The sequence below is a fragment of the Apaloderma vittatum genome, unplaced genomic scaffold (assembly GCF_000703405.1).
Source record: "Apaloderma vittatum isolate BGI_N311 unplaced genomic scaffold, ASM70340v1 scaffold1025, whole genome shotgun sequence".
Lineage (NCBI taxonomy): Eukaryota > Metazoa > Chordata > Aves > Trogoniformes > Trogonidae > Apaloderma > Apaloderma vittatum.
In genome coordinates, this window is record NW_009718536.1 from 37,938 (window position 1) to 51,299 (window position 13,362).

The 13,362-nt window shown below is 39.5% G+C and overlaps 1 protein-coding gene across 1 annotated transcript in view; it reads right to left on the bottom strand.

Annotated features, from left to right (window-relative positions):
- The window catches only part of UHRF1BP1L (UHRF1 binding protein 1-like), a 45,717-nt gene that overhangs the window by 21,875 nt on the left and 10,480 nt on the right, over window positions 1–13,362 (bottom strand). Inside the window, exons 7-12 of the mRNA XM_009870267.1 lie at window positions 11,819–11,959; window positions 11,124–11,294; window positions 8,756–8,936; window positions 7,476–7,559; window positions 1,073–1,255; window positions 852–970 (exon numbers count right to left, since the gene is read on the bottom strand). Coding sequence (XP_009868569.1) covers window positions 852–970; window positions 1,073–1,255; window positions 7,476–7,559; window positions 8,756–8,936; window positions 11,124–11,294; window positions 11,819–11,959 — 879 coding nt within the window. The remainder of the gene's footprint in view (window positions 1–851; window positions 971–1,072; window positions 1,256–7,475; window positions 7,560–8,755; window positions 8,937–11,123; window positions 11,295–11,818; window positions 11,960–13,362) is intronic.

Here is a 13,362-nt window from a genome sequence, read left to right on the forward strand (position 1 = left end):
GAGACAAGCATCTGAAGAACAGAAGACAAATGAAAACACTGACAGTACAAAATGGCATTATAAAAATCACTTCAAACCCAAATGAAGGCTCCCAGCAGCAAGCTGCAACCTCTCACTCCACCAGAAGCAGTATTGCAAAAAAGCACTGAAAACTGGAACAAGAGCAAGTAGAAGTCACAACGGCTAAGGGCACACACTAAGCCTTTTTTCTGGGACCTAAAATTTAGAGTAGGTCCACCTGTATCACTACCATTCTGCCTTAGAGATAGATATACTCTTTCTCTATTCCTGTTGCCCTCTATCTGCATCAAAAAGTCAATCTGGACCACAACTAGCAACTAAAAGTACTCACTCAAACAAACTGGAAGGGAGGAGATACAAAAAAAAAATCTTCAAAAACCCATTACTGTCTAGTCAAAATATCACTGAGAATGGTAGGGCTAGAGAAAAAAATTTTAAAGCTCTTAATTTAGTATTTTTAAAAAAAACAACCATGGACTTAGAAAGAGATAACAATAAGAAGAGCATTAACTACAAACCCACATATTAAAATACTGAGTACCTAACATAGAACAATGAAAAGACAAAATTCCAAAAATGGCAGAATTTGGGGAACAGAAGAACTTAGATCCACAGCATAATTCTGATAGGGTATAATCTAATAAAACGTTGATAAGAAAATATTCACCAATTTTAACAAATTAGAAGCAGGCCCATAAAGGTCTAATCCAATAATGAATGGAAAAAATGCTATTAATTTCAATGGGCTTTGGAACTGTCCCTTAAAAAACATAGTTATGTAACAGTCAAGGGCAAAATAGCCCCAGTTTTACTAACTTTAAGAAATGTACCTGATATATATTGAAATCTGCAAGTCTAACCACAATAGGACTAGACATCAGTTTGCCCTTTGGTTGTTGGGAAGATACAGAGGAAGCCCTAGATGTTCCTTTCGGTATCTGTTCCTTGCCTGTAGGAAAGAATAGTGACGAAATCATTGAAAAGAACAATCTTTTTTAGAATAGTTTTAACAGTTCATGGAATTAGAGCATTAGTAACACAAACAAAGTACCTGTTTGTAGGTTCTGAGGAGATACAGCAGGTGGTGATTTGGGAGGAGAATCTATGACCTGGTCTTTCACAGCCTGCTTAAGCAATTCAACATTGTTTTTGAATTCATTTAATAATTCTTTGGCCCATCCACTTCTGGTTTTAGTGGCATCACTATAATGCATCCAGTGATCGCAGCTGTCTCCTGCAAATAAGAGGGAAATATTAACTCATTTGGAGGCTTGCTTCTAACTGGGTAAAAAGTTTACGTTATTTCATAGAATGGTTTAGGGTAGAAGGGACTTTAAAGATCATCTAGTTCCAACAATCCTGCCATGTACAGGGACAGTTTCCACTAGATCAGGTTGCTCAAAGCTCCATCCAACTTTGCCTTGATTTCAAAATTCTTCTTCAAAACATAGTCTCATCACTTATTGTAATTATAAAACACCAGAAGTTGTAACAGAAGTTGTAAGTTACCTGAAAACAATTCTCACTGTTGCACAAAATCACTCAGAAAACAGTATTGCCACTTGCCTTTTAATACCATCAATTAATGCTCAAAACACCATTGATTATATCCAGTTCAGAGAAATTTGATGACACGTCGTATGTGAGAATATGCAAAAAAATCTCACCATTTCACTGAATAAAAATAAAGTAAGAGCAAGTAACAGAACAATGTTCTCATGTTCACTTTTCCCAGGCTTATCTCTCCTGCCAGAACTGTGTCCTATGAAGTTGCTGGTCTCTTTCCAGAAACGGATTCTTTTTGTCTTGTCTCTCTAGCACCTCTGAGGCACATGAACAAGAAGGTAAGTTCAATCAGTGCTGCAGCACACATAGCCTTATAAATGAAGCTGAGTGGAAATTCTTCTACTCCTAACATATTTAAGTTTGTCAAGCATTTAAACCTCTGAAAGAAATGGAGATCTTTTCAAATAGTCCTGTAAAGACAGTCTACTGACCTGTTCAACAACAGGGATGCTATACAAATACCTTCTGTCAAGTGCTCTTTAAATACCAGCATGCAAAAACTTACTTTGTTCGGGACTTAAGTGTCCAAAACCTCATTATGCTGAGCATGAGTAGGTATGGCCGCTAATAAAACAGGAAAATGTCAGTTCAAGTCTAAATGCAAAGATTTCAGCACAAAAGAAACCTTAAGGCCTATCACAAGAGATGCCATTTTTCCCCACTGTCCTGCCTCACAGCCCTTTGATGGTTATTCACGTGTTTCTAGCTAAGGAAGAGGAATGAACAGGGAAGAAAACAGAAAGAGAGCAAGTGGGCAAATTCAAGTCCATCAAGCCAGGATTCTCCAAAACAGGGCTGGAGTTACCCCAAGCACATACACATGAACTCCGAGGCACTTAAAGGGCAGCAGCTTTATAGGGAGAGCTCTTATACGCCTTCTGGGAAGTCAGCATGCACAAGTGCCTCTCTGAAGTGCTTGCCCACCAAATCTTGCAGCCAGAGCAACACACGGGAGCAAGAGGAATTAGAGATCTCCATGCAGGTGCAGGGCTTTGATTTCATTAGGATCAAGCTCTTTGGGAAGCAGACGCCAAGAAGGCAAGAAGGGTGAGTTGCCCTGGGATGGATGATCAGCTAGCTGAGCGCTTACAGGTTAGGCTCAAAGGGGAGACCAACAAGGACGATGTGGTAGAGGATCTCTGCTACAGACCGTCTCACTAGGAAGGTCATGAGGCCTTCTTCAGACAACTGGAAGAAGTATCATATGTCCACATATCCTGATCCTCATTAGGAACTTCAGCCACCTCAGCACCCACTGGAGGGACAACGCAGAACGACACAAGCAATCCACGCAGTTTTTGAAAGTGCATCGGTGACTACCTTGTAACACATATAATCAAGGAGCCAAAGAGCTCTGCTGGATCCAGTTCTCACAAAAAAACAAAGAACTGATCAGGGATGTGAAGGTCAGGGGCAGCCTTGGCTGCAGGGACCATAACATAGAGGACATTCAAGATTATGAGGTGAAGGCAACCCAGGATTTCAGAACAGCCTTTGGCCTGTTAGAAAGAGTCTCATGGGACAGAACACTGGCCAGAGGAGGCATCCAGGAGAGCTGGCTGATGTTCAAGAATCAACTTCAAGCCAAAGGATAGTTCACCCCAAGAAGCAGGTAATCCAGAAAATGCGGAAGGCGGTGTGTGTGGATGAACCAGGAGCTCCTAACTAAATTCAAAGGAAGCATACAAGATGTCGATACAGCATGAGGTCACCCAAAAATACAGAGGATGGCGTCAGGAATACCAAAACCTATCTCAAGTTGAATCTAATGAGGAGCATTAAGGACAACAACAAGGACCTATACAGATGTATCACCAGCAAAAGGAAGAACAGGGAAAGCTTGGACTTGTTGCTGAATAGGACAAGGGACCTGGTGACAAATGACACGGAGAAGGCCGAGGTACTCAAAGTCTTCTTTGCCTCAGTTTTCACTGGTAACACTCGCATTCAAAATTCCCAGGCCCTCGAGACCTTTTGGAAAGTCTGGAGCAAGGAAACCTTCCCCTGAGCAGAGGAGCATTATCTTAGGAAACATTTAAAAAGATCAGACATGCACCAATCCACAAGATCCTGATGAAATGAAAACAAGTGTTGAGAGAGCTGGCCAGTGTCACTGATAAGTCACTCTGTATTATCCTTAAAAGGTTATCATTGAATAGTGATCAGGAAAAGTTCCTGAGGACTGGAAGAAAGGTAATATTCTCATCTTCAAGAAGGAAGACAAAAAGAACATCAGGCAAGTCTGCATCACCTCAAAGAAGGTAATGAAGGAAGGCAATACAGGGCAACAGAGCAAATAATCCTAGAAACCGTTTCAAAATAAGTTACAGACAGGAAGGTGATTGAGAACACACTTACAGGGATTTATGATGGGAAAATAATGCCTGATGAACTTGATAGCGTTCTACTATGAGATGAGTGGCTTGATGGATGAGGGGACAGCAGTAGTTGTTTACCTCAGCTTTAACAAGGCATTCATCCCTATCTGTAACATGCTAGTGACAAAATGAAATACTGACTAGGTAAGTACACAGTGAGGTGGACTGGAAACTGAATTGTTAGTCTTCTAGGGTTGGGAAGTCCAGCTGGAGGCAATCATCTATGGTATACCCCCTGAACCAATACTGGAGACAGTACCATCATTCAGAGTGATCTCAAAAGGCTAGAAAAGTGACCTGACAATAATCCCATGAACTTCAAAGGTAAATCTTCAAAGGTCCACTATCTGAAAAACAGGCAAGAGGCTAACCAGTTGGGAAGCAGCTTTGCAGAAAAAAAAAAAAAAAAAAAAAAGAACAAACCTGAGACAGTAAGTTCAATATGAATCAGCAACGTGTCCTTCATAAAGAGAAAGCCAACAGCACCTTGGGCTGCCTAGGTAAAGCATTGCCAGCAGGTCAAGGGAGGTGACCCATGCCCTTTGTTCAAGTCTGGAAAGACTACATCTGAAGTTCTGGGTCCAGTTCTGGACTCCCCAGTACAAGGCTGCCATGGACTTTCTGGAGTGAGCCTAGCAAATGGTCACAAAGGTACTTAAAGGACTGGTACACCTTTCAGGGAAAGGCTGAGATAGCTGCAATCATTTAGCATGGAGGACAGAAGGCTCAGAGGAATATTATCAATGTGTATAAACGACTGATGAGGGCAGTAAAGATGAGGGAGGCAGTGACAGGACAAGAAGCAATAAGCACAAAGTGAAACATGAAAAATTCCACTGAAACATTAAAAAAAAGCTTCTCTACTGTGAGGGTGGTTAAACACTGCATTAGGATGCACGGGGAGGCTGTAGAGTCTCCAGCCTTGGAGCTATTCAAAACCTAACTGGACACTGTCCTGGGAAGCCAACCTGAATCGACACCACTTAGATCAGAGGGCTTGGACAAGCCAATCTCCAGAGGTGCCTTCTATCCTCAACTATTTTACAGGTCTATAAATAGAGATGTCATTGGTACATTTATCTGTGAAAACTGAAGAGCAGGCCAGATTTTAACAAGAAAACAATATTTCAGTGGAGCTGGCAATGATGTTGCTACCATCTGAATCTACTGCTGGTTGTCCAGGAAGAAAATGCTTTCCAAATTCTCATACTGTCTCAACATGTCAGCTTGATCAAGGATTTTACATGCTACAAAACGTCCTGCATGATGGCAAAGCAGCACTTCTCTCTGATCATTATCCAGCAACACATCAGCTGCACAGATAATGGACCTGGATAAAAAATTCTGTGAGAGCAAGTTTGGGAGGACTAGTAGAGCGACAGACTGCTGTACAGACAGGTGTGTCAACGGACACACAACCTGCTTGTTTCTGTTAAGCACCATGAAAAGCTACTGTTGGAAGGCTTGATTTTCAATGGCTTAAAAAAATTTACCCTACAGTAACTATGCCTCAGATTCTCTTCAGAGTCCTTCTGGGTGGGGTCTGTTACAAAAACAAATAAACAAACAAAAAAGAACCCAAAAGAACCGACAACATGCAAAATAATTAATTGTTGAGGGCTTTTTCTTGAAGTATTAATTCAAATTCCCAACCAGAATATTCCAAAACAGCTATTTCTAAATATTCCAGAGAGGTACAAAATGAGAAAACACTCTGGTAACAGTCACAGAAGTATATATGTGCTTTCTCCTTGCCCGCTGTTACAGAGTATGAACACGTTGTTGTCCTTCGGCACGGAATATTGCAGAGCTTCGATTTCAGGGTAGGAATGCTCCACATACCATGTAACAGCCTGATACAGCAGCATATAGAGACACAATACCGACAGGGCTGGAGAACTATCTTTGAACTTTCAGGATTAACCTGTGTTCCTTTTACTTTGAGTAAAGGGACTTTCCCCTCTGTGATGATAGTTTGCCCATAGAATCGCCACACTCTTCTAAAGCGGTGAAAAAATGACAGCCTCTTAAAGTAGAAAAAGATGCTTTCTGGCATGTTCCATCCTCCTTCACGCACACACCCTACTGGATCAAACACATGCAGTTTTTTGTCACAGCTTATTAGCAAGATCTAGATTTCTGTTACTTAAACATACTTCTACAGAAGACCTTTTAAGAAGAACACTACCTTTAGAGGCACTACCTCTGCTCTGCAGATGGCCTTTTCCACCTCTGGTTTCATGCAGTGGGAGTTATGTCCCATGTAGCCATTACTTAAAAGCATTCTCAGCGGGCTGCTACTGTGCCCATCCAAGACCCTACAGCAGATGGTTCCAACTGGCTAAGAATCTTTTAAAAAAAAAAAAAAATCTATTTATTTCCCTCATTCTCTACATTTTCTCTGAGCAGAGCTCACAAAAATCATAGTTAGACCAGACCCTCACTTAGACATGGTATGAATCAGAAAATGGGTGACAAGACACACATGTGTTAAACCTCTGCAACTTAAGGTCCCACTTCTATAGGACAGAAAACCTGTATCACAAATTTCAAACCATATTAGGCCAATCTACAGCAAACAAAGAATACTGGTTTTCTTAGACATATTCTTTTCGGTGGCTGTGTATGTTTATTTGACCTACTCTGTTACATTTTTTAAGGGGCAAGAACTCTACTTGCTACTTTTGAATGAAATAGATGGGCATTACAGGATTAGATTTGCAACCATGAGTGATAAGGACTTGAGGCAATCTACAGCTAATCCACATCTTTAATGTGTGTGGGTAATCACTCCAAAAGACTGGTTTGTATAAGAAAAAAGCAAAACAAGCACATCCAACCCTCCCTCCACCTCCCAACTAAAAGCCCCTCCACTGTGCTGGATTGCCTTTGATTTCAAGTTCAACAGCAGACTTATATTGGCTCTTCTAATTTTTTCAGATGTCTGAAAAACATTTACTAGAAATTACTTGTAAGAAATGCTAGTTTGGAAATTGCTAACATCTGTTTAATAACATTTGCTTAACAAAAGCCCATACAACTGAATCTCTACACACTGGGATTCTCTTCTAGGAAAATAAAAGAAAAACTAAAACATTGCTTGGAAATGGAGATAAAATTATAAATTTCTGTGTGGAAAAAAACCCAGCAGATTGACTTTTGCAACTATCCTATTAGTGAATTCTCAATCTGCCATGCTGCCTTCCTCTGTCAACACACAATTCTTTTCATATAAGAAATGTGTAAACACCATTTTGTTGACCAAACAGAACAACGAAAAGGAAAAGGCATTTGGCCTAAAACAGCTCTTTCACAGAAATTAAATTGGCTCCCAGCTTGATGATCTTGTTGATTGGTTTTGCATATAAAAGGAAATAAAAAGGTGTGTATTTCAAACGCTTTTAACATTATTACCCAAGCCATGTACATATACGCACACAAACAAGATTTTTCGTATTCAGGCAAGACAGTTACATTCACAGGTAGTTCCCAAAATGCTCACTTTCATACCTGCTTTGTGAAATGGATAATAGTCCACTGTTAAATAGCTGAAGGAAAGCTGCATGGCACCTCCTGTAACACGTCTGTTGGAGTCTGTAAAATAAAACAGACGTTGTATTTAGTGTGTTAGTTCTCATGTTGCTGCACTCCTTGAAACATCTGACAGCTACTTCTTCCTCCCCTTTACCAGCTCTGCTTAAAACCTCATTATCGTTGCTGAAAATTTTCATTCAGATATTCTTCCCTGATTTCTAAAGATCAGCTTGTAGAACACTCTGTTCTGTACCCAGTTACTACTAATAAATTGTGTATTGTTTCAAATGTTATTAGAAAGTGAAGGAAACTCTTTAAATACTGCAGCTTTTTCTGAAACAAAACTTTTCACACTGAATATATGATTATCAGTCAAAGTCAACATATAATTTTGAGAATATTTAAATATCATTTATTTGACAAACATTCTTGCAATGAAGAGGTCTCCTGAAAGTTCTCTTATCTTTTCACTGCTACATTTAAATCTCTCAGCTAAAAATGAAGGACCAATAAAGAGATCTCACCAAGAATGATAAAACCCAACTGCAGTAGATACACTGCATGCAAGGAAGTAGTCTCTTGCTCTGCAAGTATCTTCCTTAATCAAGGAAATACATTCAATAAAACCTAAATTTTTCATGCTCTTTTCTTCAGCAGACCTTGCATGCTTCTGTTTGTTGGGTTTTTTTTCAGGCTATATGCAATAGTCTTTCATTAAAACAAAAAGCAACAGCAAATTATTACACACAAAATTATAAAGTCACAGAACATTTGGTTCACTCTTTCTGTGTGCTGTGGAGCATACCGAATTCTCTAGATTAATAACGGAAAGACAACTGCTCTTTTATTAGCCTGTATTTTATGAGAGTATTACAGAAGCAGACTGTATAGTGACACTTTCAAACCACAGCAATGTTGCCATGCACTCTTCATAACCCAGTTAACTTGTAAAGGAAAAAAAACAACTGTCACAATCAGACTGGACAGAATCAGTTTCTAGAAGACAGGAAAAGCACTGATGCTACTAGAAGTCTTAGCAGGTTTTACTGGATTTCCTCTAAAATAACTACATTTAATAAAGAAATGCTGTCTTGATAGAGGCATCTAGCTAATTTTAAATATGTCCACAGACACTGAAGACAATTCTAAACATTCCTCTAAAATAAAGACTTTTGATTAACATGACAGTATTCCTCAAAATGTTATATAAAGAGGACTCTGGTTCACAGGCACGTTACTTGAAAATAAAAAGTTACCTTTTTCCTTAGAATGGATATCATCACATATATGTAGGTCCAAATGGGAAATTACTAAGTGATGAGAAGTTTCCTTAACATCAAAATCATTAAACAATTTTACTATTGCATCATTTTGATCAGGCGTTGCTGTCGTCTGGTGCGCTTTCACTTGCTGAGAGCTAGGGGCAGGGGCAGAGCTCTGAAAAAAATATTTAGTAATATCAAGTTATAAAGTTCATCCTCCCTTTCAAGCATAAGTATTCTTTTACTTACTCAAAAGAGGCCTCTGAAATAAGAAAAGTCTGCATGACATACATTCACCTCAGATCATGACTGGGATAGTACCGGGCTGTTTCAGACCAAAACTACGCTGCACTACAGGCCAGGCATGACAAAGAGGCAATGCCAGGGCATCCCGTTCCCCCATTCCCCCAAACTTCCTTACAACCCTGTCACTTGCACCACTTGTACTTTTCTAATTTTTGTTGCAAGCTGTTCAGAGAACTAAACCAGCAGAAAACTATCATTTTTTTTTTTTTTAGCAGGGCTCATTTCTGCCAGTTTAGTTTCTCAAACTACATCACAAGTCAAACCTGAGCCAGTGCCAGCACCAGGGAATTGCCAAGACATAAGCCCAGGGAACTGAAGAATCAGGAGCTCCCTGCTCAGTACCTGGTACTGAGATCGCTGCATCCAAACCATCATGTCACATTGTGAGTGGTCAGGACCACCACAAGAACTGAACTCTCCACAGATTCATAGAAAGGTTAAGGTTGGAAGGGACCTTGAAGATCACCTAGTTCAAACCCCCCTTCTGTGGGCGGGGACACCTCTCTCCCCCTAGATCAGGTTGCTCAAAGTCCCATCCAACCTGGCCTTGAACACTTCCAGGGATACGGCATCTATGACTTCCTTGGGCAACCTGTTCCAGTGCTTCACCCCTCTCATAGTGAAGAATTTATTTCTTATATCTAATCTAAATCTACCCTCTTGCAGTTTCAGGCCATTGTCCCTTGTCCTATCACTACAAGCCTTGTAAAAAGGCCTTCTCCAGATTTCCTGTAGGCCCCCTTCATGTACTGGAAAGCCACTATTAAGTCACACAAGAGCCTTCTCTAAGCTGAATAACCTCAGCTTCCTCGGACTGTCTTCACAGTAGAGGTGCTTCAACCCTCTATCTTCGTGAACCCCGTCTGGACCCGCTCCAACAGATCCATGTCCCTTCTGTACTATGGGCTCCAGAACTGGACGCAGTACCCCAGGTGAGGTCTCACAAGAGTGGAGTAGAGGGGCAGAATCACCTCCCTTGACCTGCTGGTCACACTCCTTTTGATGCAGCCCAGGACGCAGTTCGCTTTTTGGGCTGCAAGTGCACACTGCTGGCTCATGTTGAGCCTCTCATCAACTAACACACCCAAGTCCTTCTCGTCAGGGCTGCTCCCAATTACAGTAAGCTAGCTTTGTTGTACGAGATTTTATACAAATTACTTTACTCAATCAGTCTTAGTAATAAATTATGTTCTATCTTTTATCAGGGTATTTGTGCTGCTTGTCACAGACAAGATGAGGTTCCTCCCCATAACGTTCAAAAAGTCCACCTGGTCTAGTCTGCTTTATGTGCTGAAAGATCACCAGAATTAGGTAAGACTGTCTTGCGTGCAGCGTATCACATTTATGCTAGCACAAATATGTTAGAGATGGAATATGTAGTGAAGGATAATTCTAACAAGAGAGTTGCACGAATGAAAACTCTTAGTAAAAGCTAGTTTTTCAGTACTGTAAAAACAAATTGGGCAAGCATTTAAAATGATTATAGTAAGCATTTCTCTCCACACATTAAGGTTGCCTTAGTGTGTCATTGCTTTTTTTTTAATTCATAACTAGAAAATATTTAGAGAGTAAATTTACTAAACCATTAAACAACCGTTTAGTAAATAAGGAAGTCTAAATACTCTGTACATGGATAAAATAAATGCAACTTCTTTCTTTCCAGCAACTAACATCAATATACAAAATCGTGTAAAATAAAGTCTATTTTATACTACTGTGACTGGCAGGTTAGCTCAGTCGGTTGAGCATGGCGCTGATAACATCAAGGTCGCGGGTTCGATTCCTGTTCGGTCCCCATGTGTTGCCTGGTCTAGTCGAGAGGTGGCGCCCCTGCCCGTGACAGGGAGGTTGGATTAAATGATCTCTAAGGTCCCTTCCAGCCTAGGCCATTCTATGATTCTATGATTCCCAATGTAATACAAATTACAATATACTGTGATATACAGCTGAATGAAAATGAGTAACTTAACATTCTCTAAAATAAACACAACTAACCACACTGTGTTGCATTTTAGAACATTTGATAATTATACAGTGAGACAATCAATTACCATACCTGGGCTGTTTCAGAAGCCAAGCTTTTTCTCTGTTCTGTTGATTTCTCTATGGCTTCACTAAGAGATTTGGCATACTGCACCATGGCTTTCAACTGAGAATCAGTCAAAACCCATAGCAAATCATCCAGAATCAGAACCAGTTTTGATGCCACTACATTACAATCCTTTAACTGTAGAATAAAAATTTAAACAAGTCATTAAATACTTACATTTCTTATATAAGTTTAAAAAAAGGAGGTTGAATGCAAAATGACATTTCCCCAAAAGCAAACATATATTTTTTTAAAATCATTTTCTCATTAATTAAAAAGTACCTAAGATACAGTATATTTATGCTTCACTTTTTGTTTATTTAGCATGCATTGGATATTAAGCTGATGCATTTCTCTGAAAGTAAGTAATGTAAATATTATCTGAATCTAGAGAGATAAGACAACATGTATCATCATAAACAAAGCTCTGCAGATCAAATGATTTCATTAGCAGGACCTGTGGAAGGTCTTAATCTTCAAATTCTGCCTGCAACACTACTTACAATTAGTAAGACTGTAGAGTTTACGTGTTATTTAAAATTCAATACAGAGGATTCTGTATGTCATATGGCCTAAATTAAAAACCTCTACTATGTGCATGCACGCATGAGTAAATATAAAATACATAAAATAATAAAAGATTTCAAATATTTCAAGTTTACCCTTCTTTTAAGCGTGACCCTAATTTTGGATTGGTTAGTAATCAGTCGAACTGGAGCACTCATGATTTCATGCTTAGAACTCTGGATTGCATCCGCTTCTATTCTGATCATCTGCCAGTTGATTTCTTTGAAAGTCAAAACCTTTAAAGAGAGGGAAAAAGAGAAAAACACCTTCATGCAATATGAGAGTTTACTTGTGTCTAAGCATGTGCCTGTGTGCATGTGTACATACAACACACACACACACACACGCACACGTACCCTTCATGCAGAGCCAACACAAGTCACTTGTTATTCCACTTACAGGTGTCAGGGACTGAAGCCCTGATCCTTCTCTCTACCTCCAGAATGTCACAAAAATGTTAAGCTAGTTCCAAGCAGGTAACAAGCAGCATTTAAAAAATTCAGAAGAAAATAAAGGTCACAATTGCTGCGTACGACGTTGATTTTGGTAGAGGGGAAAGAGAAGATTGCGTACTTTAGTTTCAAAATGCTAAACCTAAGATATAGGAAGTATACAGGAAAAGAGAAGGGAGTAAAGCAGAGCTAGAGAATGAGAGAGTTTTTAGAGTGCTATATTTCAATTAGAAGGAAAAATTAAAAGTTAAGCGTTTAACAAGAGCCCACAAGCTTTGAGTTCGTGACAGAGATTTCTAGAAGACACAGTAAGCAAATGTCAGAATAATAATACAAGAGCAACAAGTACAGCTGGATATTGAAAATCAAATATGGGAAAATGAGTGACTGTCCAGCAGCAACATCACATGAACAGGACATCAAACTCCTTCCTATGTTGCTTTCTGAGGAAGAAAAGATCAATCACAGGGGAAATGGAAGAGGGAAGTTTGTCTGGCATGTGTTTATTTTTCAGCTGTCATTCTCCTCAGCCATTTGGAAACTGTATAGCCTATGTCCTGCGAATACAAGCAGAGACTTAAGTAGAATATATCCGATGTGCACAAGAAGGAGGCACATTACACAACAAAGTGAGCAAGATGGAAAGGCACAGAGCAAAGTAGCCTGAAAAATACTATTTGCAGAAAAGCAGAGTACCTACCCTCCTCATCCAGTAGATGCAGCATGAATGGTAGCTTCTAAAAAAATTCTAAGGACATTGCTTACTATATTGAGTACTACGGTGCAAAGCTAAAAGGTCACTTCCTTCAAATTTAGTTTAGTGTATGTTATCTTTATAGTACAGTGCCAGTTTTGGTTTTTCACCCTTTCACACAATTTACCGCCAACAAATAATTTACTACAGTTTCTAGAAATTCGTGTTTCCAGAATGTATTGCACTCAAGGAAATCTCTGTTGTATACGAGGTGGCTATTCAGAATCACATTCTTTCTAAAAAGCGCAAAATTGAAGATATAGGGAAATACAAAATTCCACCTAGTCAAACTTTAATTCTTCGTCTTTAGACTTCATTAACACGTGAACATTAGCATACAGATAAGCTGCAGGAAAGACAAAGTGCAGAAAATCAGTTTTCAACCTATTTTTCTGGTATTTTTAACTAGCATTCTCTCGGGGTTTCTTTCCCT